Source organism: Hipposideros armiger, unplaced genomic scaffold (assembly GCF_001890085.2).
Source record: "Hipposideros armiger isolate ML-2016 unplaced genomic scaffold, ASM189008v1 scaffold_42, whole genome shotgun sequence".
NCBI lineage: Eukaryota > Metazoa > Chordata > Mammalia > Chiroptera > Hipposideridae > Hipposideros > Hipposideros armiger.
Window position 1 is genome coordinate 1537192 of NW_017731392.1, and position 23422 is coordinate 1560613.

At 41.6% G+C, this 23422-nt stretch overlaps 1 protein-coding gene across 19 annotated transcripts in view; it reads right to left on the reverse strand.

The window, feature by feature from the left end:
• Positions 1 to 23422, reverse strand: part of CPEB3 (cytoplasmic polyadenylation element binding protein 3) — a 185438-nt gene that overhangs the window by 30626 nt on the left and 131390 nt on the right. For 18 of the 19 annotated variants that reach the window (XR_002123583.1, XM_019639029.1, XM_019639033.1 and 15 more), the window contains 2 exons: positions 19062 to 19180; positions 4674 to 4788 (listed from right to left, as the gene is read on the reverse strand). Coding sequence is in view for 18 of the 19 variants with exons in the window: in XM_019639029.1 (XP_019494574.1) it covers positions 4674 to 4788; positions 19062 to 19180 (234 nt within the window). In the remaining variant the exon portion in view is untranslated. The remainder of the gene's footprint in view (positions 1 to 4673; positions 4789 to 19061; positions 19181 to 23422) is intronic. The other variant, XM_019639034.1, reaches the window with a different exon arrangement.

Here is a 23422-nt window from a genome sequence, read left to right on the forward strand (position 1 = left end):
CTATCACTTACAACTCGACAGGGTTGTCCTGACAATTAAATATACATGAGAACTCTGAGCACACTGCTGAGTACAGAGCAGTGCTCAAATGTTTAGTTTTGTCCAGGGGTTTGTCCTTCCCTCTACTCATAAATCTTTGCTTAACATGAACTTGGCTTGATTTCTGCTCCATAAGCACCAATTCATCCCAGAATTACTTTGGCTTTATGCTAATGCTACCCAGCCTGACACTGATATGGCAAAGTTTGTCATCAGCTGTAGGGGAGGGTTTGGTTTTTGGGGGAAGGGAGAACACAAACACATACTAACATTAGAATATCCTTAACCCTAAGGACAATGCAGTTAATAATCAAGTTAGTACGGCAAATCTGGAGTTTATCTGGGACAATTCATACTGAACTTGGGACTTGGATGAAAGAAGCAGCTTCTATTGCTGAGAGAAACTTGATATAAGATGCTTTCTGCCTGCTACCACTTCATAGAACAAAAAAAGGACATGGTTACAATACTCCTATTTCCTAAATCACAAATCAGGATGTGATTCCTAATGCATGAGCTACCAGAATGTTTGGAAAAATTCAGGATGAATGTTCTCTAGATGTATGCCATCTATCATTGAATATTTACCTCAAAAGTTTTATTTTTTCTCCACAGAAAAGCCATCTTCACAACAGTCAGAGGGCAAAAAAAAAGGCAGAGAAGGAAATGTCAGGATTCATCACAGAATATTAGTAGAGGAGAAAAGACAGGAAAGAATAAGCAGAGCAATAGTTAGGAAGGACGGGAGACCCACAAAGATGACAAGCAAATGGCAGGTAGGCTCTGGGGACTCAGTGAGCAATCTTGCAAGACTGATCTGTTCTGCAGGACCGAGGCAGATAAACTGTCACAGGAAGTCATGATGTGGGAGAATAGTTCACATGCTTCTAATCAGAGAGGACGACTGAGGGTTTTTCAAGTCTGAACAAAGTTGGAAGTGGAAAGGTTCCAAAGATAGTACTCAAATTAGATGTTTAAGCCCAGAAGCTAGAGTCAGAGAATACTCATGTTTATAAACCAGGGGAGAGTACAATGCTTTATTCTCCACTTTTTCCTGGTAGCCTCTTCATAATCCCCAAGCCTGGCACTTATTTCCTCTCAGATCAAAGAGATGTATTCTAGAGAGGTCCTAATGCCACAGGGATATGCAACAGGACTATTCCTGTACTGAGATTCAGGAAGACATGTTGTTTGCATTACTTGAATGAAGAGTAAAAACATGGCTGCTGTACTTCCAGGTGGAGAATCATACAGACTGTCCCTTTCCCTGTACCAACTTTCTGCAGAATAATGTAAATTTTAGCCACATGGTGGCATGGTGCATCTACCTAGAGCTTTTCCCAGCACGGGGGTGGGAAGAGGTGGGGAATGGGAGGAGAACAAGACCTAAAAAACACCAGGACTTCAGGAAAACCGTCCTTGGCTTGTCATTGCCAATGTCACCAATGGGAGAGATGAAAGGAGCAGGAGACAGTAGGAATGTGTATCATTTGACCTACAGAAACCAACAATCAGGCAATATCGCTTTGGGTAAACTCATCTAGATTTTTCCATTGATATTTTCCCATTTTCATGTTAATTTTTTAGGCCTGTAATTTTTTTCCAATCTGAATTTTAAAAAGGAAGGCTTGTCAAAGTACGAGAAGAAGCAACCTACACTCAGGATAATACTGCTTAAAACAGGTTGCCTTGTTTCTTTAGAAGTGTTTGTGTATTTCTGTTTGGTGGGGTAATGACTATATTTATAATAATTTATTAGTAATAAATAATATTAGTAATAAAGTCCTGTCTTACAAGGGGAAACATCAAAGATAAAAAGCCTCATAAGATCCAAAGGAATAACTCTAGAGTGGTAACATTATGGTCATTACACCATGTTGAAGGATCATTTTTGGCCCAGGACAAGGTGGAAAGCAATTTGAACACCTAAAATTCACCCGTGAGTGCGGTCACCCATATCTAGTCCAGGATCACCTCGTATATAGTGCCTGAAATAGTTTTAAGACTTCCCAGAATTCTATAACCACAACATCCCCTGGGAATAATAAAAAAATGCCCTGATGTATTTAAAAGCCAAATTTGAGGAATATTATGTTAAAGAGTATAATTTAGCATCCAATTGAGTTAGCATTCTATTAATTCATTTCTCATTTTCCTGAGATGGTGACACGATAGTGACATATTCACTCCGGTTGGTATGACGCGCACTTGCTCAGGGCCAGTAATACAGTGGATGCTCAATAAATGTTTATTGTTCAAGTGAACTGCACAGCATTCAATTCAAGATGGTCCAGCAAAGTCACAATGAATTCCTTTAAAAATAACCTTCTATTCCAGTCCACAAAGCTCAGTGCGTTCCAAAGAAACCCAATTCTGTGCACATGGGTAAAAGCTGCAGATGTTAACTCTTTTTGTTCAGATTACATGGCATCCAACCAGGAAGTCTTGGATAGAGAGTAAAATTCTAAGATGCTGATAGAGATTGTTTAGCCATCTAGAAACTAGCTACAATTATGGGAGGTGTTGGCATGGGGGAACATTTCCATTAGAAAAAATGACTGTAGGTTACTATTCACATAACTGTAAAAACAAAACTTTTGAAAGAAAAAAAATTGTTTAGCTTAGCTTTTAAAAAAGAGAGAACTTTAAGACTTAAAAAAGTGTATAGTAGGGAACACAAAATCCTACTTCTGATGAGAAAACTAAATATAATTCTTGTCTAATCCTGACCTTGCAATATCTTGCAGGCACAGAATTTTAAAGAAATAATATAATTTAGCATCTTGGGTTTCCTGTTCTGTGTTGTCAGTGTGATCTTAGAACAAGTGTGAAAAATAGATCTTCATAGGACTTATAAAGGGAAAATGACATAGAGGCCCTTACCTATTCTTTCAAATCATTAAAACAGGAAGAATAAAGGGTAAATAATAAAAAAGGGAATTTAATTTATGTACTAGTGTGCCTATGACTTAAAAATAGACATAGGCGGCTATAAAGCCAGTTCTGTTATTTTTATAACTGTAGGACTTTTTCTTTCAGATTTTTTTTTTTCAGATTCCTATCTAGGAAAAAAGGAAAGGTGCTAGAACATTACAACTAATTTATACTTGCAGTTAGTTGCAAAAAAATAGCTAGACTATTAGTAATAAACGTCCATTTTTGTAGACTACATATGTAGTTAAAAGACAAAGAGGATTTTTCTCCCCCTCCACTCTTAAACATACTAGTTAGAAAAAGTCAGGCATATTCCACAACGCCCCCACCCACATTTTTTTTTTTTTTAAAGCACAGTAGTTTAGAAACGAAGGGCTTCATTTGCCCTCATCTAATAATGCTGCTCATGTTGGAGTTAACTGTTCCTAGGCTTTATTTTCTGGCAGCAGATCATGGGGGAGGGTGGGGAGAATCTCTGCTGCTTTGCTTTCTTTCAGCACAGTTTTCCATTAAAATGAGTATAAGGCCCAAAGATATTTGACTTCCTGAAATACCACAAAATTACAAACTCCACAGTCACAATTAATATGTTTTTAAGTCCTTCAAAATGGAATAATGAATATATCTTTATATAGGCCTAAAGTTATCTTTTAGGAGTAGATTGGAGTTGAGATTTAAACACGTCAGAAATGTTGAGGCATATTTATAATTAAACAATCATCAAAGTCACAGAGCCAAATAGCTGTAGGTACATTTTACATTTTATAATTCTGTTCTCACAACTTGATTTTAATGATCTCTGCGTTTTATTTTTTAGGTAGAACTACCGTTAAGTCTACTTTATAAATAACACAGAGATAATGTTGCGCTTTCACAACTACAGTGGCAACAGTAATCTTATTTTTTCATCTTATTTTTAAAAAATAAACTCCATTACTTTAAGCACTTAAAAAACTTAGTTCCTGCAAATAATTTTATTATATTCCACTGGCAATAACACTGATCTACAACTGATTCGATTTGTCTTTGGATTTAAACACTGAAGTCATCAGCTCAGTATCACTTCAAATGCTCCAGTCAATTATGATTCTGCCTCATCTCAGCAGGCACAATTATTTCGTCATTAGAAAGGAACTTAAAAACAAAAACAAAAACAGGGAAGCTTTAAAAAAAGTTATAATAAAGGTGCTTGAATACATAACTCATTTTTCAAACTGCGTAAGAAAAAATAGGAACCTGTTTTCACGTGGAAAGAGTTCAGTTTGATTCCCAGTGACAGAGCTCCCAGCAGGGGTTTGGCTCATCACTGAGGAGTGGGCACACAGCTGCACTGGACAGATTTCTGATGGGGTGACTTCTTTTTCTGTCATATGTAACAAAGCTACCTGGCATAAGAATGCACGCTGCCAAATGTACTGTTACTATTGTTTAAATATATGGTTAAATAGAAAAGCACTAAATAGAATTCATCCTTTCGAAATAACATTTAATGAAATTCACTCTTGCACCAGAAGGAAATAGAGCATTTGGGGAGAAACCATTTAATTTTTAAAGAGTCAGCTCAGTGAAACTGACATGACAGCCTTCTTTTTGGAGATTGTGTATAATTGACTGGAAACCTAGAAAATATTGAAGACTAAACGCATAGGGAATTTTGTTGTTGTTGGTTTTGTTGTTGTGGTGTTACTATTTCCACTCACCAGCTCGAAGGGGTCGTGGAACTCCCCCAACAAAGATAGTTTTTCTGGGGTCCAAAGGCTGAGAACCATCCATTACAAAGTCACTGTCACTTAGGTTCCATGGTCGAATTTGCACCTGAAAAAAAGTCGTTTACTTGGTCCTTACTTCATTTCCATCAACCCCAAATGAGAATAAGGTGACTAAAGACAAACCCACTGATTTGTGCATTTTACAACATACACAACCCAAACAAAAATCCAGTTATTAGTTAATGTAATCTGCATTAAGTGCCTTTCAATAGAACTCTTGGGGAATGTACTTATAGGTACTATACTCAACTCTAGACATATACCATGAAACCTTCAGAAACCACCTGTGGCTTAAAAAAAAAAAGCGGTCTTTTAGAGAAAGATTCTGGGTTTTGAATCAGATCCATTTTGGCACATGATAGGCTGTTTATAACCTGTCACAGTACAGTACTTAGCTTTTTAAAATTTTTTTTAGCTGAGCCATCCTGCCACCTTTTGGCAGCTCAGCAGCAGCTCAGCTCAGGCCGGACATCAAACTGCTGTTGCTCAGAGCTCAAACTTTTGAGTGAGCTCTTAACCAACTGAGCCACTCGGCCGGCCCTAGCACTTAGCTTTTTAAGAGTTCACCTAAAGAAAGGGAACAAAAACATTAGAAATATATTCTAAAAATTATCTGTACATCTGGCTTTTAAATTCTTATCACCCCCTAAATTTAAAACATTTATCTTTCAGCAATGTGATTTAACATAGATTAATACTCATCAAGTTCCCACAGAATTACCAGCAATATCAAATCCTGAAGCACATAGAGTTAGCTACTTTTCATTTATCTGATTTTCCTAAACAAGTCTGGTTCAATAAAGGCAAGCCTAGAAATTGAAGTAAATTTTCAAAGAGTAGAAAAAGATATCTTTATGACATATTTCTTTCTATTTGGTAATATCTCTTGACTGGAAATATGACTTCCTGCCAACAGTTTGTACTGTTTTATCAAATAATAAAAAAAGTATTTAATCAGAATCTGAACCTTAAAACATATCCCTTTCAATACATGACTGAGTTAGAAAAGAGAAGCTTACCAACAATACCAAACAAAACAAAAACACAAAAAACCCCACCCATACCGAAGGGCGAGTTTCAGCACCGCCAGGAAAACCAACCAGTCACATAACTCACTCACTGGCCATGTGCTCTAAGGAAGTGGAATTAGGATAGGAAACAAAACAGTTGAATTTTCATTTCCGTAGTATCAACAAAATTTTTCATTTTCCCCACTGCTCAACGGTCAACATTTAATGCAAGGAAACACATAAGAAAATGTCTTAAGTGGCTTGGCTTATATTCAAGAGTATGTCCATTTGAAAGGTAGTAAATCTGCCAATTACACTTTCAAAACACTTTGAATCAACTCTAAAACCGGCATTGCTAAGAGACCGTCTGCACATGTCTTGTGATTGCTATAAAATTCACCCCCCACCTAACTTTTTGCTTTTTATGACACTGTTGCCTTCACTAGTTAGCCAGCAGCCATAAAATCTCTGTTTCTTTCCTAGATTCTGAAAACTTGGACCTGCTTGCAATTCTGTAAACATTCAGCCATTGGACCCACCTATATTGCATGGGAAAAAAAAAAGATCCAGTTTCTTCCTTGTAAAATTTGTCTGTCTGACTAAATTATCATTCCCTTGACATTTACCACAAAGGCAGATTCACTAATACCATAAAACACTCCTTTTAAATACCTTCATTCAGGGCAATCAGGTCATAAGGTAGATGAATGTCTAATCACTGTGCTGTACACCTGAAACTAATATAATATTGTATGTCAACTGTAATTGAAAAATAAATTTAAAAAATAAAAATAAAGCCAAAAAATGCCTTCATGAGGGTCTATTAATTTTTCATTAAAAACACAATCTCTTGACACTGTAAGAACGAGAATTCTAAAGTCACCAATAAAAAACCCCCAAAAAGAAGGATGTATCTTTTTCTACACAGAACCCTCTCTCCTAGTCTATAAAGTAGTGAAGGCTTCAGGACCTGGTAAGGTAATTCCAATCACTTTATGATAATTGAGTTTGATCCTGGATCACTTTGTTTTACAAATGGAAACAATTCCTGTGTAGTATCCATAGTGGTCTGGCTTCATTTAATCAGAAGTACAGAAAATGCAGCCTTCTATAATAGCTGTAGGTTACTACTGCTCGGAGAACTCTGCAGATCTCAGACCATCCTGCTGAGAGCTTTCATTACTGTCTCCCCCACTCCCACCCCGCCCCCGACTGCTCCCACCCTCACTTCATTACATCACACACAACCCATTCTATCACCCTATTTTTGATGTTATAGATTAGGTAAAAATACAGGAAGACATCTCAGGAGATAGTGATGATTTACCCTATTCCTAAAACCCACATTTCCCTGCTGCCACCAGAAAACAGCTCCTCAGAGCTGCACTGCAGAATCAGAGAAATGCCAATAGAGGCCAACATCACACTCTACATGCTAAGCAAAAAGTAATGCTGTGGTCCTGTTTGCACTGAGCAGTTCCGTTCATATCTTGGCATCTCTCTGAAATAGAAGCCCACATGCACACAGGACATGTTCTCCATCTTCTAAGGGTTATTCTCAAGGCCCGATACTCATGTTTTATATCTTTCTGACTTACTCTTTGAATATATTTTCTGGTCCTTCGAATATTATTTTCCACATGCACATGTTTCTCTACGTTTTGAATACCATACTTCATAAGCTGACTCAAATATTTTATAGAAAGAGAGAACATAAACAAAAGAACTGCTTTTTGACTATCTTTGTTTCTTTAATAATTAGTTTTGAGAATGGAGGAAATCAGAACTCTGTCCTAATTCAATATAAATTTACCCCAGCAATCCAACTTTATATAGACAGGGATCAGAGAGTGTGTGAGTGTGAGTGCACGCGCATGCGTGCGTGCGTGTGTGTGTGTAACAGCTCTTCCAGTGTGTTGTCAAATAGGTTATACTCTGGGCAGGAAAAGCCTCAACACCCAGAGGACAAACGCAGGGATGTCACCAGAGGGTGAAGACTCCCTTCAATGAGCCTGACATGGATTCCAACACTGATTCTTCTTTCTGCAGAAGCCTGACCATGTTTGCTTATAAAGGTGACTCTAGAAAGAGGCAGCATCCCCCAGCCCTTCAGCCGTGTCCTCACAGCAGGGGTTACATAAAACCACATGTCCATAGGGCCGGACAGGTAGCATAAGTGTGTCCAGCCACCAGGACAACAGTTAGTAGGCAAGCAGTGCCACACTGGATAAACTGCTCCTTTAAAAGGAAGCAGACAGGGCCGGCCGAGTGGCGCGATGGTTAAGAACTCGCTTGGGATGCCAGAGGGCCCCGGTTCGGATCCCACATATGAGGGCCAGTGAACACTGCCCTCCACAGCTAAGATGCTGAACAACAGCTCAACCTGGAGCTGGGCTGCCATGAGTCACCGGCGACGGCGTAGGCTGCAGTCCCTGTGGCAGTGGGTTGCCATGGGCTACCGTATGTAGCCAGCAGCCAGCGTGAGCGGCCAGCAGCCGCAGTGAGCGGCCGTCCAGAAGCCGGCGACTGATCTGCCTCGCCAGGGAAGAGCGCAATGATGGTGCCAACTTGGGCCAGTGAAGCAACATCCTCCACAACTAGATTGAAGAACAAGACGACAACAACTTGTCTGTTCCCCTTCCCCCAATTCCCCAGCACTGTTCCCATTCCCCCAATTCCCCCAATAAAAATCTTTAAAAAAAAAGGAAGCAGACAGTTCTCAGCTTCAGCAAGCGGTTATCATTGGGGAATGTGCTACCAGACTTTTCCATTTTTCAAAAGTAGCTAGATTTTGACGTGAAACTTCAAGATTTTAAAATGCTGGTAACTAATTCAAAGGTTGAAATCACTGTACAGGCTGAACAAAACTATCTGCAGGCCAGATCTATCCTGTGGACCCCAGTCTGTGATCTCTGGTTAAAAGTTTGGTTACTACGCAGCTAGCTCACAATAGCATGTTGTGTTCCATACGCACTTCTGAGAGAAAACACAAACTGGCTTTCTTTTCTTTAGTCTCTTTTCAAAGCATGTATTCCTACCGCAGCTCTGGTGAGGACTACGATACCTACGTCTGTCTGAACTGTTTGTTGTCTAAATGCTTATCTCCTGAATTAATAATCGCTTTAATAATCCCCAAAGGCCAAATCTTTTATAGGATAAAGGCACAAACCAAATATGAAGCTTGGCAGTACAAATATGCCAATTTATGCCATATAGTGACTTTAACAGCCTTTAAGAAATCTAAAAGACTATAACATGTACTGAAAGCACTAATTTTCCTTTTCTAGGGTTCCCAAAGTGTGTTCTGTGAACTGCAGGTCCCTAAGGTTGCTCTGCCAGACCAACAGTGTTTGGGAAAAGTTATTAGGCTATCTCTTCCTTCTTGGAGTTTCACGGCACCCGTTGGTATGTATTAATTGAAGGCTCTAAGAAGTTCTACAGGAAAGAAATCGGTTCAAATGTTGTTTAACCCAGCATTTCCAAAATTACTTCTATTGAACCTATCTTTTGCATCACACCTATTAATATCCACACTTTGATGCATCAAAATATGGAATAAGGTTGAATTAATTGAACGAAATGCAGAAACTTCACTCCAGTCCCAGACTTTTTCTCTTATTTCCTGCTATTGCTCTAAAAGGGTTGCTTGTATAGAAATTAACTTTAAATGGTTAAAAGTATAGTAAATTTAAATAGGTAGCTATTCAAAGAATTGAAAGTTTTCTGACTAAACTGCACAAGAGATGTGACCGAACCAGTTTGACTATTTTGCTATCAATAAAGAATAAAATAATAATTGTAGTTCTAAATAGAAACTAAAGTTACATCCTAGTTAAAACTGAAACTCATTATTCAGGGGTAAGATTTGATAACAGGGTAAGAGAAAACATACAGTTTTAGAAAGAACAGTTTTTAACACAAACTTTAGGGCTTCAAGTTTCTGAACATGACCAAGCTCCCTATAGCTCTAGAATTCTCTCAGCTTAGACAGCTATCTAGAATTTAGATATTCATCTACCAATAAATAATGTTATCTTGAGCTCATTTTGAACATCTCACCCTATATAATTCATCCTTGTCTAGTCATCTCCCCAGGTTACAAACCTCTGTCACATGACCATCCTACTGCATAGAGCTTTTCTTTTCATCTCTTCATATCAAGGCAGCTCCAAAAAGTGGCCAAACTGGTCAGAGTCAACAGTGCAATCTGGTGGCCAGCACAGGAAACTACCTGACCAAAAACAACCTCCCTGCCATTTGTTCAGCTTCCCATAAAGCACATGGGTAAGCCTTACACCCTCCCTTTTCCTATTTCCTCTTTTCAGCACCCTTCAGACTCCTATTCAGCTAAATTCTTCAAGAAAAGTCTCCATTTTTCTCTCCCTAAGCCCACAATCCTTTCAATCCACATGACTCAGAAAAACAGTACTGCAGAAGCATCAGGATTGCTCTCCCCAGCAAGCTGCAGCATCCCAGCTCTTCTGACGACCAGGATGAGTCAGCTAAACCTCGGTCCCTGATATGCAGCTACAGCAGCTCAGCTGTAGTGGTAATGAACTCAGACCCATTCGAGCTGTCAGCAATTCTATTTTAAGTATCATAGACCTCACAGAGTGACTGGAGAGCCCCACAGTATCACAAATAAACTAGTTTGTGGTTTGTGAGGCATCTTTATCTCTTCCACAGTATAAGGGGTTGTTGTACTATTATGAACCACCAAAACGAACAGCCACAACAGCAATAATTGTGGTTTGGACTCTTCAAAATATTTGCATATCTTGCATCTCATTGCAACCGAATTTTTACCACATGGCTCCCTAACAAAAAGGTCAGTCGATTTCCAGGAGTTTAGATGCTACCTAATATTCTCAAATGCTGCCCTCCACCTCATGGCGAGGAGAAGGCAATACTCTCCCTGTATATTCTCAGGGAGCATGGGCAGAAAGGAACCTAACAGCTGATCAGAGTTGTCTCCTTGATTAGACTTATGTATCCTGGGCAGCTCTGGGGCCTCCAGTAAGAACTCCACTGGGCCTCAAAGCAAAAAGCTGTAAGTCTCACACTCAGACTATTTCTCCCATTCCTTAGATACAAGTACAATCATGCGTCACTTAATCACAGGGATACTTTCTGAGAAGTGTGTTGTGAGGCGATTTCGTCATTGTACAAACATCATAGGGTGCACTTACACAAACCTAGATGGCATAGCCTACTACTCTACGTGCTGTACTTTTATATGACTGGCAGCGCAGGTGTGTTTACACCAGCATCCCCATAAATATGTGAGTAATGAGTTGAATTATGACATTATGACAGCTACAATATTACTACATGATAATTTTCAGCTCCATTATAATTTTATGGGATTGCTGTTTTATATGCGGTCCGTCATTGACCAAAATGTCATTATGTGGCGCATGACTGTAGATCACAAGCCCCAGAGAGCCTCGTCCTAGACAGGGAGACAAAAGTCACACCCTGGGAAATTCTCTTATGTCTCCCGGGCTGCTCCAGGTCCACCATCAGGGCCAAGAAACAGTCCAGGAACAGAAAGGAAACCCCTGCCATCTACACCAAGCTGCCCGACCTGCGTGATGCACAGAAACCACAGGCTTACAGGACCTTCAGTTACTGTGGAACAATTCAAACAGCACTCTGTACACTGTTTCATAAGGGTACTCAGTACAAAAATAGAGCATGCAGAAACGGTGTCCCCAAAATGGTTATGCATAGCCTTGCTCTTATGTTTCACTTAATAAAGCCATTATGAATTAAATGCTATGATTAATACCTGTGCTTATAACCCGGAGATTCAAGGGAACATCTTCCCTCTAAAGGCTTTCTGGTTCCTTCAGGAACATCTGACCACTTTGCTCTTTGAGCCTCCACCCTCCCTAGCCCCACTACTCCCTATAATCCTTCTGTCATGGCACCTGTGACTCCTTACTTCACTTACTATTCACCAGCCTGGTTCCCTCCTTTGGACTCCAGGGTCTTCTAAGGCTGAGACCATAGCTCTGCAGGGTTCCAGTTGCCCAGCACAGTACCCAACCCCGAGTGAGTGCTCTGTGCTCATTAGTATTCTGGTGACTTAAAAAAGGTTTTCCTGAGGGGCAGACACTGTGCTGCAGGAAGATGTCCAGCAGCTGCCCTTCTCTCTCCCAGATCACTCTCCTCACTCCACGGAAAACCACCTTCCAGGGGCATGGAAATACAGTGTGTCTGGTCAACAGTGGACACCCCAGGACTTGGGCCTAATCAGTGCCAATTTCTGATGCCACCAGGCGACCACCCTAGTCATCAGCCTTACCTAGTGCACATCATCACTGCTGATGCTTCCACATCACATAGAAAGCATCAGCATGACAGATGAGTCCCTTTGGAAAGAAAGAAGAAACTTGAACTTTTGAGCACCTACACTGCATCACTGTGCGTGCTGGCCATTTTATACACACTGTTACACTTAAACTCACAGAACTGTTATACTGTAAACACTATCCCTACTTTAGAGATAAGATTAAGGCTCAGAAGAGTGAAATCACCTCAGGACCGAAATCCATGTTCATCTGACCCAAAGTCTAGATACACTCTTTCCCCTGCAATGGCGACATGTGCCTGGAAGGCTCCCTGTCCTTCAGGCTGCTGGCCACCGGTCATGCTTCCCGATAGTCTCCTGGACACGTCAAAATGCATTTTTATTTGCGAGTGATTAACCTCTCTCTTCTTTCCAACTCATTCTGCCCATTTTCAAAGCATTAAAGAAGTAACTGATAGACTCTCCTTAAGCCTAACAAACCTAGGGGTTAGAAAAGGTCAAGAAGATATTTTTAAAATGACAGAGAGAGAGAGAGAAAGAAAAAGAGAAAAGCTCAAGAAAACGATTTAGCAATGAAACTGACGCTATAGTCAGCTAATTTAACTTCCAGGTTCATAGCCTCAGGCAATTGTGCTCTGCAGCCATACAATTTTGTCCAGTGTCTACTTAAATGTGTATTTTCAGCTCCATGGTGCTAGGACAAGGATGTTGTTACTGGCATGCTGATCACTAAAACTCTTAAGAGGAATGCACACATAAAAGTTCAAGTTACCTAAGTTTTTCCTGGGAAGAAGCCTATTCTTTGAGGAAGCTTCATGGAATACTAATTCCACCGAAATCTTCACAAGTATAATTCCAAAACAGGTATATAATATGCTGGATTAAACAGTATTACACAAATTTATTTAGTGCAAGACTTCTCAGAACCTTTATATGTCAATGTTTCCTGAGTGTTTTTGGATATTGAACCTTTAATTAAAGGAGAAAATGGATATAAAATGCACAAAGTAAGTGCTCAATAAATGACACCTATTATTATTATTATGAGCAAATCTTTTGTTGATGATCCTCTGAAGACACAAGTGTTTGATGGGACAATTGGTCTTTAGAACACACTGTGGAAAACACTGAGTATGGTCCCTTAGGGGATAGACTGGCTGTTTTATCCTCTAGATATCATTTAGCACACTGCAGCATCTTTTAGACTTCCTTAGAAAAAGAATAACCACTTCCAAAGACTCAAGGACTAAGAAACTGTGGACCCATTTACAAAATCAGAGATTTGGGGGGGGAAAAAAAGGAGGTAATTCTCTCATTTTTATAAGGGGAATTCTTTCTTCGGAGAAATTCCTATGATGGAAGGTTCCCAAACCACAAATTTAGACCAAGGATTCAAGGAACAAATCAATAAAAAAAGATCAGAAGTGCTAAAGATTTCCAAGGTGGGATATAACAAAACCAGATTTGATTGAGCCAAGATAAAATTATAGTTATTGTCTTAGGAGGTATAAGATGGAGAGTGAAAGAGTCTGAGTAAATATACCACAAACCCAAGGACTGGGGCCATCAATCAAGGTGCCCTATAACTTTGCCTATTTTTCCCAGTTTAACTTCCCTCTATTCCCTTTCATACATCTGTGCTCCATCTAACCAACCTAAGTGTCCTCCATTCATACCACACAATTTCTCATTTCTGTGTTCAGACTGTTGTCTTTCTCTGAAATGTCTATTTCCCCCACCCCTCTCCTGGCCAATCTCCAAACTCTCTTCATCCTTCAAGGTCTAAATGACACTTCATTCAAGAAGCTTTCTTTCATCATTCCAGGTATATATAAACTCTCCAAAGTACTTAATCTACATCTTATCTTCATTGTATTTATTTTTCTTAATTTGATAAATATTTGCAAACCTTTTATGTGTTAGTCTCTATAGATATGTGTATTTATATACTTGTTTTATCTACCCATTATACTATTAACTTTTTGACACAGGATTTTATGTCTGATTCATAGTAAGTTCTGATTCATAATAACCAGTAATAATGCCTTGGCCACAGCACACACTCAAAGGTAGTTTGAAGGAAGGAAGGCATACCATTTAAAAAAGATGGCTGTATGTGGGTTGGAGATATAGCTATAATAGGAGGTATGATTTGCTATGTAGATGGTATAGTGAAGGCTTCAGGAAAGAGACGGCATTTGAGAGGTGTCTTACAATAAGGGTAGGAATTAGAAATTACGATGGGAACAGAAATATTTCAGTTAATTGAATAGGGGGGTCAGAAGAAAGCAGAAAAAGGTAAGGTTGGAAAACATTTTAAGTCAGATTGGGAAGGTATTAAATCCCAGGCAAAAGGATCTGGACTGCTTTTGTAACTAAAGAGGAGTGATTAAAAGTGCTAGATCACTTATTAATATATAAATGGGGGCCAGAGAAACCAGAATGATAAAAAGATTGGACAGAATTAAAAATTAAAGAATGAAACCAGGGCCGGCCGAGTGGCGCGATGGTTAAGAACTCGCTTGGGATGCCAGAGGGCCCCGGTTCAGATCCCACATATGAGGGCCAGTGACACTGCCCTCCACAGCTAAGATGCTGAACAACAGCTCAACCTGGAGCTGGGCTGCCATGAGTCGCCGGCGACGGCATAGGCTGCAGCCCTTGTGGCAGTGGGTTGTCATGGGCTACTGTGTGTAGCCAGCAGCCAGCGTGAGCGGCCAGCAGCCAGCGTGAGCGGCCAGCAGCCGCAGTGAGCGGCCGTCCAGAAGCCGGCGACTGATCTGCCTCACCCGGGAAGAAAGCAATGATGGTACCAACTTGGGTCAGTGAAGCAACATCCTCCACAACTAGATTGAAGAACAAAAAAACAACAGCAACTTGTCTGTTCCCCTTCCCCCAATTACCCAGCACTGTTCCTATTCCCCTAATTCCCCAATAAAAATCTTAAAAAAAAAAAGAATGAAACCAGCCTCTATTTCCAGCTTCCTTGCTCCTAACATTTTTTTTCCCAATTTTTATTTTTCAAGTTTTAAGTAGATGACCATGTCACCTAAGCAATAGCCTAAAGCAGGGGTGTCAAATTGGCGGCCCACGGGCCGCATGCGGCCCTCAAGGTAATTTTTTGTATACTGGTCTTCAGTAGTTAAAGGGTTAATGAGGGAATTGTGTGTACGGTATTGCCTTGATCTCCCCTAAGCACTATTTTCTTCATAACAATTTTTTCTATTTTCATTTTATTTCAGAGCATCGTGGGCCACAAAAAATTACCTCGAGGGCCGCATGCGGCCCGCGGGACGCCAGTTTGACACCCCTGGCCTAAAGAATTAATCTTACATAGGCACACTTCAGTTTGGTAAGACAATTTTTAAACATATAGCAAAATCAATCTGTCGTATTTCAGGATATTTATACATTGTGATTGTGTTATGAACTGCAAAGAGGAGGAAGCAGGAACCTTTTCTGATCCTCCTTTCAAGGTATTTGCTATTCCACATCTCTGGCTAAAGTGTCCTAAAAGGTAAGAACCATAAACATCTTCCTCACCTCCTTTTCAAGGTTACTCTTTCCCTGCCTCTATCTTTGTTAGACCCTCCTAAGGTTCCTGCTCTATCAGTTTGCTGTCTTGAACCTTCGGGTTCAGTCTATTTATATATCCAAAAAGTAGAGTCACCTTGACAAGAGGGGCCACTGTCACAGTGTCTGCGTGCTTCCGTGGGAGCCTGAACGAGGACACAGCTGTCCTCTGAGATGCCTTGGACATTTGAGCTATGGAACTCCTCTTGTTGGAGGAGGTAAAAAAAAAAAAATCACAGATCTAGGAGTTCTGCAATAGCTCCCACTCTTACCAATTTGTCTTCCCATTCTTTGGGACTAATGAGCAATTAATCAGGCCATAAATACAGTTTCTTTTGCCATCTTTCAGGATCAGACCTATACATAGGATAGTCTGACTAGAGCCATTTAATGAAAGGTAATCACCGACCAAAAATGTCTCTCTGATACTACTTGAAATCCACTAATTAGGGATTCTTTTGAGTTAAAAAACAAACATGATCTTAGAAAGTATAAGTGAGAGGGGACCTTGCTTTCAGGCCCTGTATTAGGAAAACAATCTGATTAACCTAATCCACACAAAAGGAACAGGGTTTGATTGGGGCGGGGGTGGGGGGAAAGGACAAAGGATAGAAAATCTGTGAGGTCATTTTGGAGCATGGTGTACTTCCAAGGAGAAACTCAGGGAGGATTGGGGAGGACTAAACAACAGATTGGGGGCACTAGGATCCTAACAGGAAGCTAAGCTAAGAAGGGGAAAAAGAGAAAGAACCATAGCTCAGAGTTTGGTGAATGAGCTCCAAAGGTTGACTTTACCTTGTGCGATTGCCAAGGTCCTCATTTATCCCCCGAAAGGTTCAACCCAGCTCTCGCTTTCTGTGGGAGCATCCAAAACGAGGTAGGATGTACTGAACCTGGTAGGGAAGTGTGGCCAAATGAGGCTGGGAGGGATAGATGGAGCGCTGAAGCACAGGAAGAGGAGGTTTCAAAAATGGAGCCAAAAGAACTGGAACCCAAAATGGGATCTGGTTCATTAGAATTAGAGGTGTTTGGGGACTTTAATGTTTCCTAGCCTAAATTTTATCCAAATTGTTTATGCTGGAAATTCTGAATATGCTTGGGTCAAAGAAATATGTGATCAGCAGCCACCATTCAGAATTCACCAAGCTCCAATAAAACTGCTTCACCTGAGCTCGGAAAATGAAAACTGCAATAAGGCAGAAATTTGTAGAAACACAAACAATGAAAGTTAGTTTCCCCATAAACATTTCCAAAACAGATAATGACACTAATTATTTTCAAAAGTCCTTCAAGCCAAGGGCAACGCATGTGTTTGGAGTGACCCACTCACCAGTAGTGGTGCCACTGCTCATTCCACTTTCAAGAGATGCCCAGTCCTGGAGAGGGCTTGCCCTGTCAAGGCATGTCATTCTCTCTATCCCACAGAGCCAGTGTCGACCTTTCCAAGGGGTACAAGCCCCATCTGCTCATCTCCAGTCTCCTCCCTCAACTCAACTGCTTCTTAATCTACGGTGGGCATAACTATCTCAGTGTGTGTCTGTATCCCTCTGTGCGCGCGCGCGCGCGCGTGTGTGTGTGTGTGTGTGTGTGTGTGTGTGTGTGTGTCTAATTTCTAATCCTCTCCTAGAGTGCATAACCAATCCCACCTTAGCCCTTTCTAACTCACTCCCATCCCCCGCACTGATGTGCCAGTGGCAGAGACTCTCTGGAGGTTGACCATTGACCTCTCAGACATCTGACCCTGTCAAATTGGGTTCACTCTTTCTAATCTCACACTATTCCAAAGAGATTTAGAGAAGTTATTTCTGGTCTCTTACTATTTACTCAGATGAAACACTACACATTCCCATTCTAAGTCAGTGCCCATAACATACAGCCTCTCCACACTGTTTAAACTATGACCAAAGTTAACAAAGGCCCCTACTCTTTTTCCCCACTACTGTTTCCTATTATTTTCCCTACCTGTATAGCTACCCTATCCAATACTGTTAACTGTTGTTATAAAAATTTGGTAATGGCCCCAGAATTTGAGAATGATCGGCACTTTCACACTTACTAAAATAAAACCTTTACTGCTCTTCTGTATCAATTATTCTAATATGACTCAATGTCCCCATTCTTTATTAACTCCCTCTTCTTCTTTACATACTGCAGTCTCCTCCTTATAGATGGCCAAGTCCCAGCATCATTCTTTTGCAACCAACTGTAAACCCTGTTCTAGATGTCACCATTTTTTTTCAACAGATGTTACCATGTAGATAAGCTCTAACCTTGCTTTCCTGAATCCTATAGCACTATGTTAGGCTAATAGCACCATCAGTTACATTTGCACAAGTATCTGACCTCACCAAATGTTTTCACATTTATTTTCCTCTTATCTGAGCCTCTCGACATCCAGAGAGTTGCCATTATTTTTTTCCATTTTGTAGATGAGGAAATTAAGGTTCAGCAAGGATTAGGTGACTTATTCAGAGCCAAGCGGATATTTAAATTCTAGAGTCAAGACTCTAACTTCTATGTCTGACCCCATCTCTTTCCACATGCACATTTCTAAGAATAAATGTAGCTGCCAAGCAAGCTCCACACCTCTGGTGTGAGTCTTACAGGGATGCTGTGGGCCCCATGACAGAGGTGCCTTGGTCCACATCACTATTTTTACTTTACTTCCTACTCCTAGCATGAAGTCCTGACACACAAACTCACCCCACCCAACTTCCCACAGGTCCTTGCTCCTTCCACGTTAACCAAGTTCTTTTCTTCTGCTCTGAACGTAGTCTTGCCCCTTCTTCATCGATACCCCCTTTGCCAGGAGAAAGGAAGCAGTCTTCCTCTCTTACCGAATGACTTACTCACTCACACTGTGGTTCAGCAACCACAAACTCTGTGTAAGTGCACATTTACTTATGGTTTTAGGTCCATGTTCTCTGTCCTTCCCCTCTCCTGCCCTGTTTGAAGCTATCCATTTTAGAGTGTAAGCTCCTGGCCTAGAGGCTCTATTTAGCAAGCTGTGGGTACCACTCAGCACAATGCCTTGCAGTCAAAGGCACATAAACACTGACAATTATGATCTTAAAAAAAAAAATTACTCCTGTCTTTGATCTGAAATAATAATAGAAACCAGCTGCCAAAACCATTAAAAGCATTATTTACTTCAATTCTGAATAGGAATTAGCTTAAAAGAGCTGTAAAGTGGAAGACAAGGGCACATTTGTTTACATGCGGTCCCAAAGGTATAAAACGAAACACTGAGTAATTTGTTATTAGCTTCCTGTCAACAACAGTTCAGCTCTACTGCACAACAAGGTCACCCCGGGTAAGAGGGTCCCAGTTACCAGCACTCCCATTACAAGAAAGAGGTGATCAGCTATTCCAGTTGCATGTGTGCTCTAGAAAAACAACAGCTAGCTGTATGTTACTGACCGGTTTATCCTTGATGGTGGGGCTTGACACGCACAAGTACAGTTTCCCGTCTTCTTCTAGGCAGGCATCTATCAAAGCTTGTACTGAGCTCTCCTCCTGGAACAGCAGAAAGGCGTAGCCTTGGGGAGAACAAAAACAAAACAGGGTGGGGGGGGGAGGGATCAGTAGATGGAACTCAAAGTACCCATGAAAACTTTAGCTCTTGTTTTCCTTTGGCAATTCTAAAATCTGCGAACCTGAGGGACACAGAGAAGTAACAGTCACTGAGACCCTCGTGTGCCGGGAATTGTATTAGGTGCTCTACAGGCACTACCTTGTTTTAGGCTTGACACATGCTACAGCATGGATACACCTTGAAAACTAAATGAAAAAGGCCTGGCACAAAATACCACCTATTGCATATGATTCCATGTATATGGAATGTCCAGAAGAGGCAAATCTATAGAGATTTTAAAAAGAGTAGATTAGCCGGCTGAGTGGCGCGCTGGTTAAGAGTTGACTTGGGAGCGCGAGCTCTGAGCAGCAGGGCCGCCGGTTCGGATCCCACATGGGCCAGTGACACTGTGCCCTCTACAGCTAAGATGGTGAACAACAGCTCGACCTGGAGCTGGGCTGCCGTGAGTTGCTGGCGATGGCGTAGGCTGCAGTGGGTCTGCAGTGGGCTGCTGTAAGCTACCGCGAGTGGTTAGCAGCCAGTGTGAGCAGCTAGCTGGTAGTTGGCGTGAGCTGCAATGAGCCGCTGTGAGCAGCCAAGCAATGGCCAGCGACTGATCTGCCTCAGCCGGAAAGAGCACAATGATCACAATACCAACATGGGCCAGTGAAGCGACGTCCTCCACAACTAGACTGAAGAACAAAAGGACAGCAACTTGTCTGTTCCCCTTCCCCGATTCCCCAATGCTGTCTCCTCCCCCAATTCCCCAATAAAATCTTAAAAAAAAAAAGTAGATTAGTACTTGTCTAGGGCTGGGGAATTGGGGGGAATAGGCATAGGGTTTCCTTTGGGGATGATGAAAGTTTTCTAAAATTGACTATAGTGATGGTTGCATAACTCAATGAACATCCTAAGAACCACTGAACTACACATTTTAAAAGGGTGAACTATATGGTATGTGAATGGTATCTCATCAAAAGTTGTCCAAAAAAAAAGCCCAACAGTAGGCTAGTTGTTGCTTGTGTTGCCGCCGCTGTTTCTCCGAGTATACTCTCCTGTCTCATGACAGAGCATATGATCTATAAACACTGACACTGGCTGCAGATCTCCATGAACACAGCCAGCTTTGTTCAGTCCAATTTAGTAAGATGTACTGAGCAACTGTTACAAGTGGGACACCATTTATGGATTAGGAGAAAACAGATGAATGAAACTAGGTTCCTGCTGTCAAGAGATTTATGTGGTAGAAGAAATAGACATTTAGACAATTAACTACTCACTACAAAGCTGAGGGAGATAAGTGAGGACAAAAACAGCGATGGAAGCCCGGAGGAGCAAGACTCTGACTTGCAAGAATCAGCAAAGACCTCACAGAGGACAACAGACATTCAAGGGCCACCTCTGGCACTTGTTGCCACACTGGCATTCATCAGTGGCCGCTGAGCAAAGGACCATCATGAGCTAGTCTAAGCCTGAGTATTCAACTCTTCAACCCCTCCACAACCCCTGAAGCTTTGCTAAGTCTCTCAGCTGTCACCTCCACTCCCAGTCCTGCTACTGACCTCAAAGGAAACCATCACCAATCCAGTTCTCCTCTGGTGCAAAGCATGCCAGAAAGACGTAACTGGTGGAAAAGAATAAGGAGCCCCATATATTCAGAAGGTTCTCATACACCAAAGATGTTAACCAACTGGCCTAGAAGCAACGCTCTCTGAAGTCCTGGGCAGCACGTAGTAAGTGGCAGTGGATAACAAATAATGGGGACTCTTCTTGAAATCCTTTTTCCAAACCATTCATCTACTGTACAGAGCATCCAAGCAAACTCAGCAGGAAAAAAAAGATCAACCACTACCCAGCACACCGAGAGTGCCCAATGCAATAGGCAGACGCCAGCACACAAGGGAAAGCACCAGGCCCACAGGAGAGAGGATGTGGCTGCAACAGGGAGGCCGCCAATGTGGTAGGACCCACAGCTGTTTTCTGGGCTTTGCTCCCAGGCTAAATGGGCCAGAGGATTCAGCAGGTAGCCAAACAAGAAAAATAAAACCTAACTGCAAAACTATAAAAGATTAATATATCATTTCTTCATAGTCTCTCTCTTTTGGCAACAGTATCAAACTATCAACAAGCCACAGGGAATCCATTAAAAATTCAGTGTTTTCACTCAATGTGAGAACATTAATTCCACTTGCCAAAGAGAAAATTAGAGATGAATGGGTTAAAAGATCAACTATCACAAACAGAAGGTCTTAACATGTACTCTCCAACCTGCCCCACCAGGTGAAATCCTGGCACAGACCTTCCACCAGGGTACTGAGGGGCACGCAGGACATCTTGTTCTCGGAGAGGACCCCATCTGTGTACACGGTGTACAGGCACACCCAAGAGGCCTGGGGATGGGGCATGCTTAGCAAGCTGGGGCTGCCTCTAGCTCAGTGGTTCTCAACCTGTGGGTCGCAACCCCTTTGGGGGTCGAACGACCCTTTCACAGGGGTCGCCTAAGACCATTGGAAAACAAAAAGATTTACATTACGATTCATAACAGTAGCAAAATTACAGTTATAGAGTAGCAACGAAAATAATTTTATGGTTGGGGGTCACCACAACATGAGGAATTGTATTAAGGGGTTGCGGCATTAGGAAGGTTGAGAACCGCTGCTCTAGCTCCTTGCCTCTGGGAGGCCACCAGGCTGACTGCACCTGTCCTGCACATCACTGCCCATCCTTGGCAATCTTCCACATCAAATCCCTCACTGGGGTCAACGTGGGCTTCAGAGGAGAGGGAGGGGACCGCCCCACAGCAGCTGACTAGCGACCTCAAAAGCACACTGATTTTCACTCAGGCTTATCTCACAGTCATAAATGTCAACATTGGCAATAGACAGAGTAAAAACAACTGGGAGTCACATGGAAAAGCCTGCTACAATGTTATTACTAAGAAAAATATCTACAAACAACTTAATTTTCCTTTCCCAGGGAATGGCACATAATACTTGACCAATATCTTCAGGATGGCTCTTTTATAGCAAATCATCTCCACTCCCTGGTCAGCAAGCTGCCACTCTCAAGAATGACAATATTCTCTTAGCACTGCACATAAGGTGTGCGACTCAAGTCTAGCAACCTCCTTCAATCCTACTTCCTACTTCAGGCCTTCTGATCCAAACAAAGTCCACTAGAAACATCCAAAATCACTCCTGAAAATTATACCTTCACCTACTAAAACACCTTCTGATACCTCAAGGTCAAGGAAGCCAAGATGACAATAGACATCAGAGAAGTAAAAAAAAATCAGGAAGAATCCTTCAAACACATTTCCCTTTTGATCTTTAGAAACTTAAGGTCAAAGTAAACAAAGTACAAAAAGAACCCTTCAAGAATACAAAGGTCAGGGCCGGCCGAGTGGCACGTTGGTTAAGAGCTGGCTTGGGACGCCAGAGGGCCCTGGTTCGGATCCCACATATGAGGGCCAGTGGCACTGCCCTCTACAGCTAAGATGCTGAACAACATCTCAACCTGGAGCTGGGCTGCTGTGAGTCGCCGGCGACAGCGTAGGCTGTAGCCCCTGCTGCAGTGGGTTGCCATGGGCTACTGTGTGTAGCCAGCAGCCAGCGTGAGTGGCCAGGAGCCGCTGTGAGCGGCCATCCAGAAGCCAGCAACTGATCTGCCTCGCCAGGGAAGAGTGCAATGATGGTGCCAACTTGGGCCAATGAAGCAACGTCCTCCACAAACTAGACTGAAGAACAAAAGGACAGCAACTTGTCTGTTCCCTTTCCTCCAATTCCCCAGTGCTGTTCCCATCCCAATAAAAATCTTAAAAAAAAAGAAAAAAGAAAAAAGAATAACAAGGTCAATGTGAGATAGAAATTAAATCAATGATTTACTAAAAAGCAAATTCCAGATGGTGCTATGAAAAGAGTTCTGGACTCGGGGTCAGAAGGTCTGGAATCGGACCAAAGTCCTAACATTTACTAGCTGTGTGATAACGACAACTAGTAGCTAACATTTATTAAGCATCTACGATGCACCAGGCACTGTTCTAAGTGCCCTATGTGTATTAGCTCGTTTCATCTTCACACATATCCTGTGAGGTAAACACTATCTTAAATTGTTTTACAGTTACAGAAATTGCACAGGGTGATTAAGACACTTGTTCAAGGTCACCCAGTAAGTGGTAGAAACATGAACTTGAATATTAAAGTTTCTG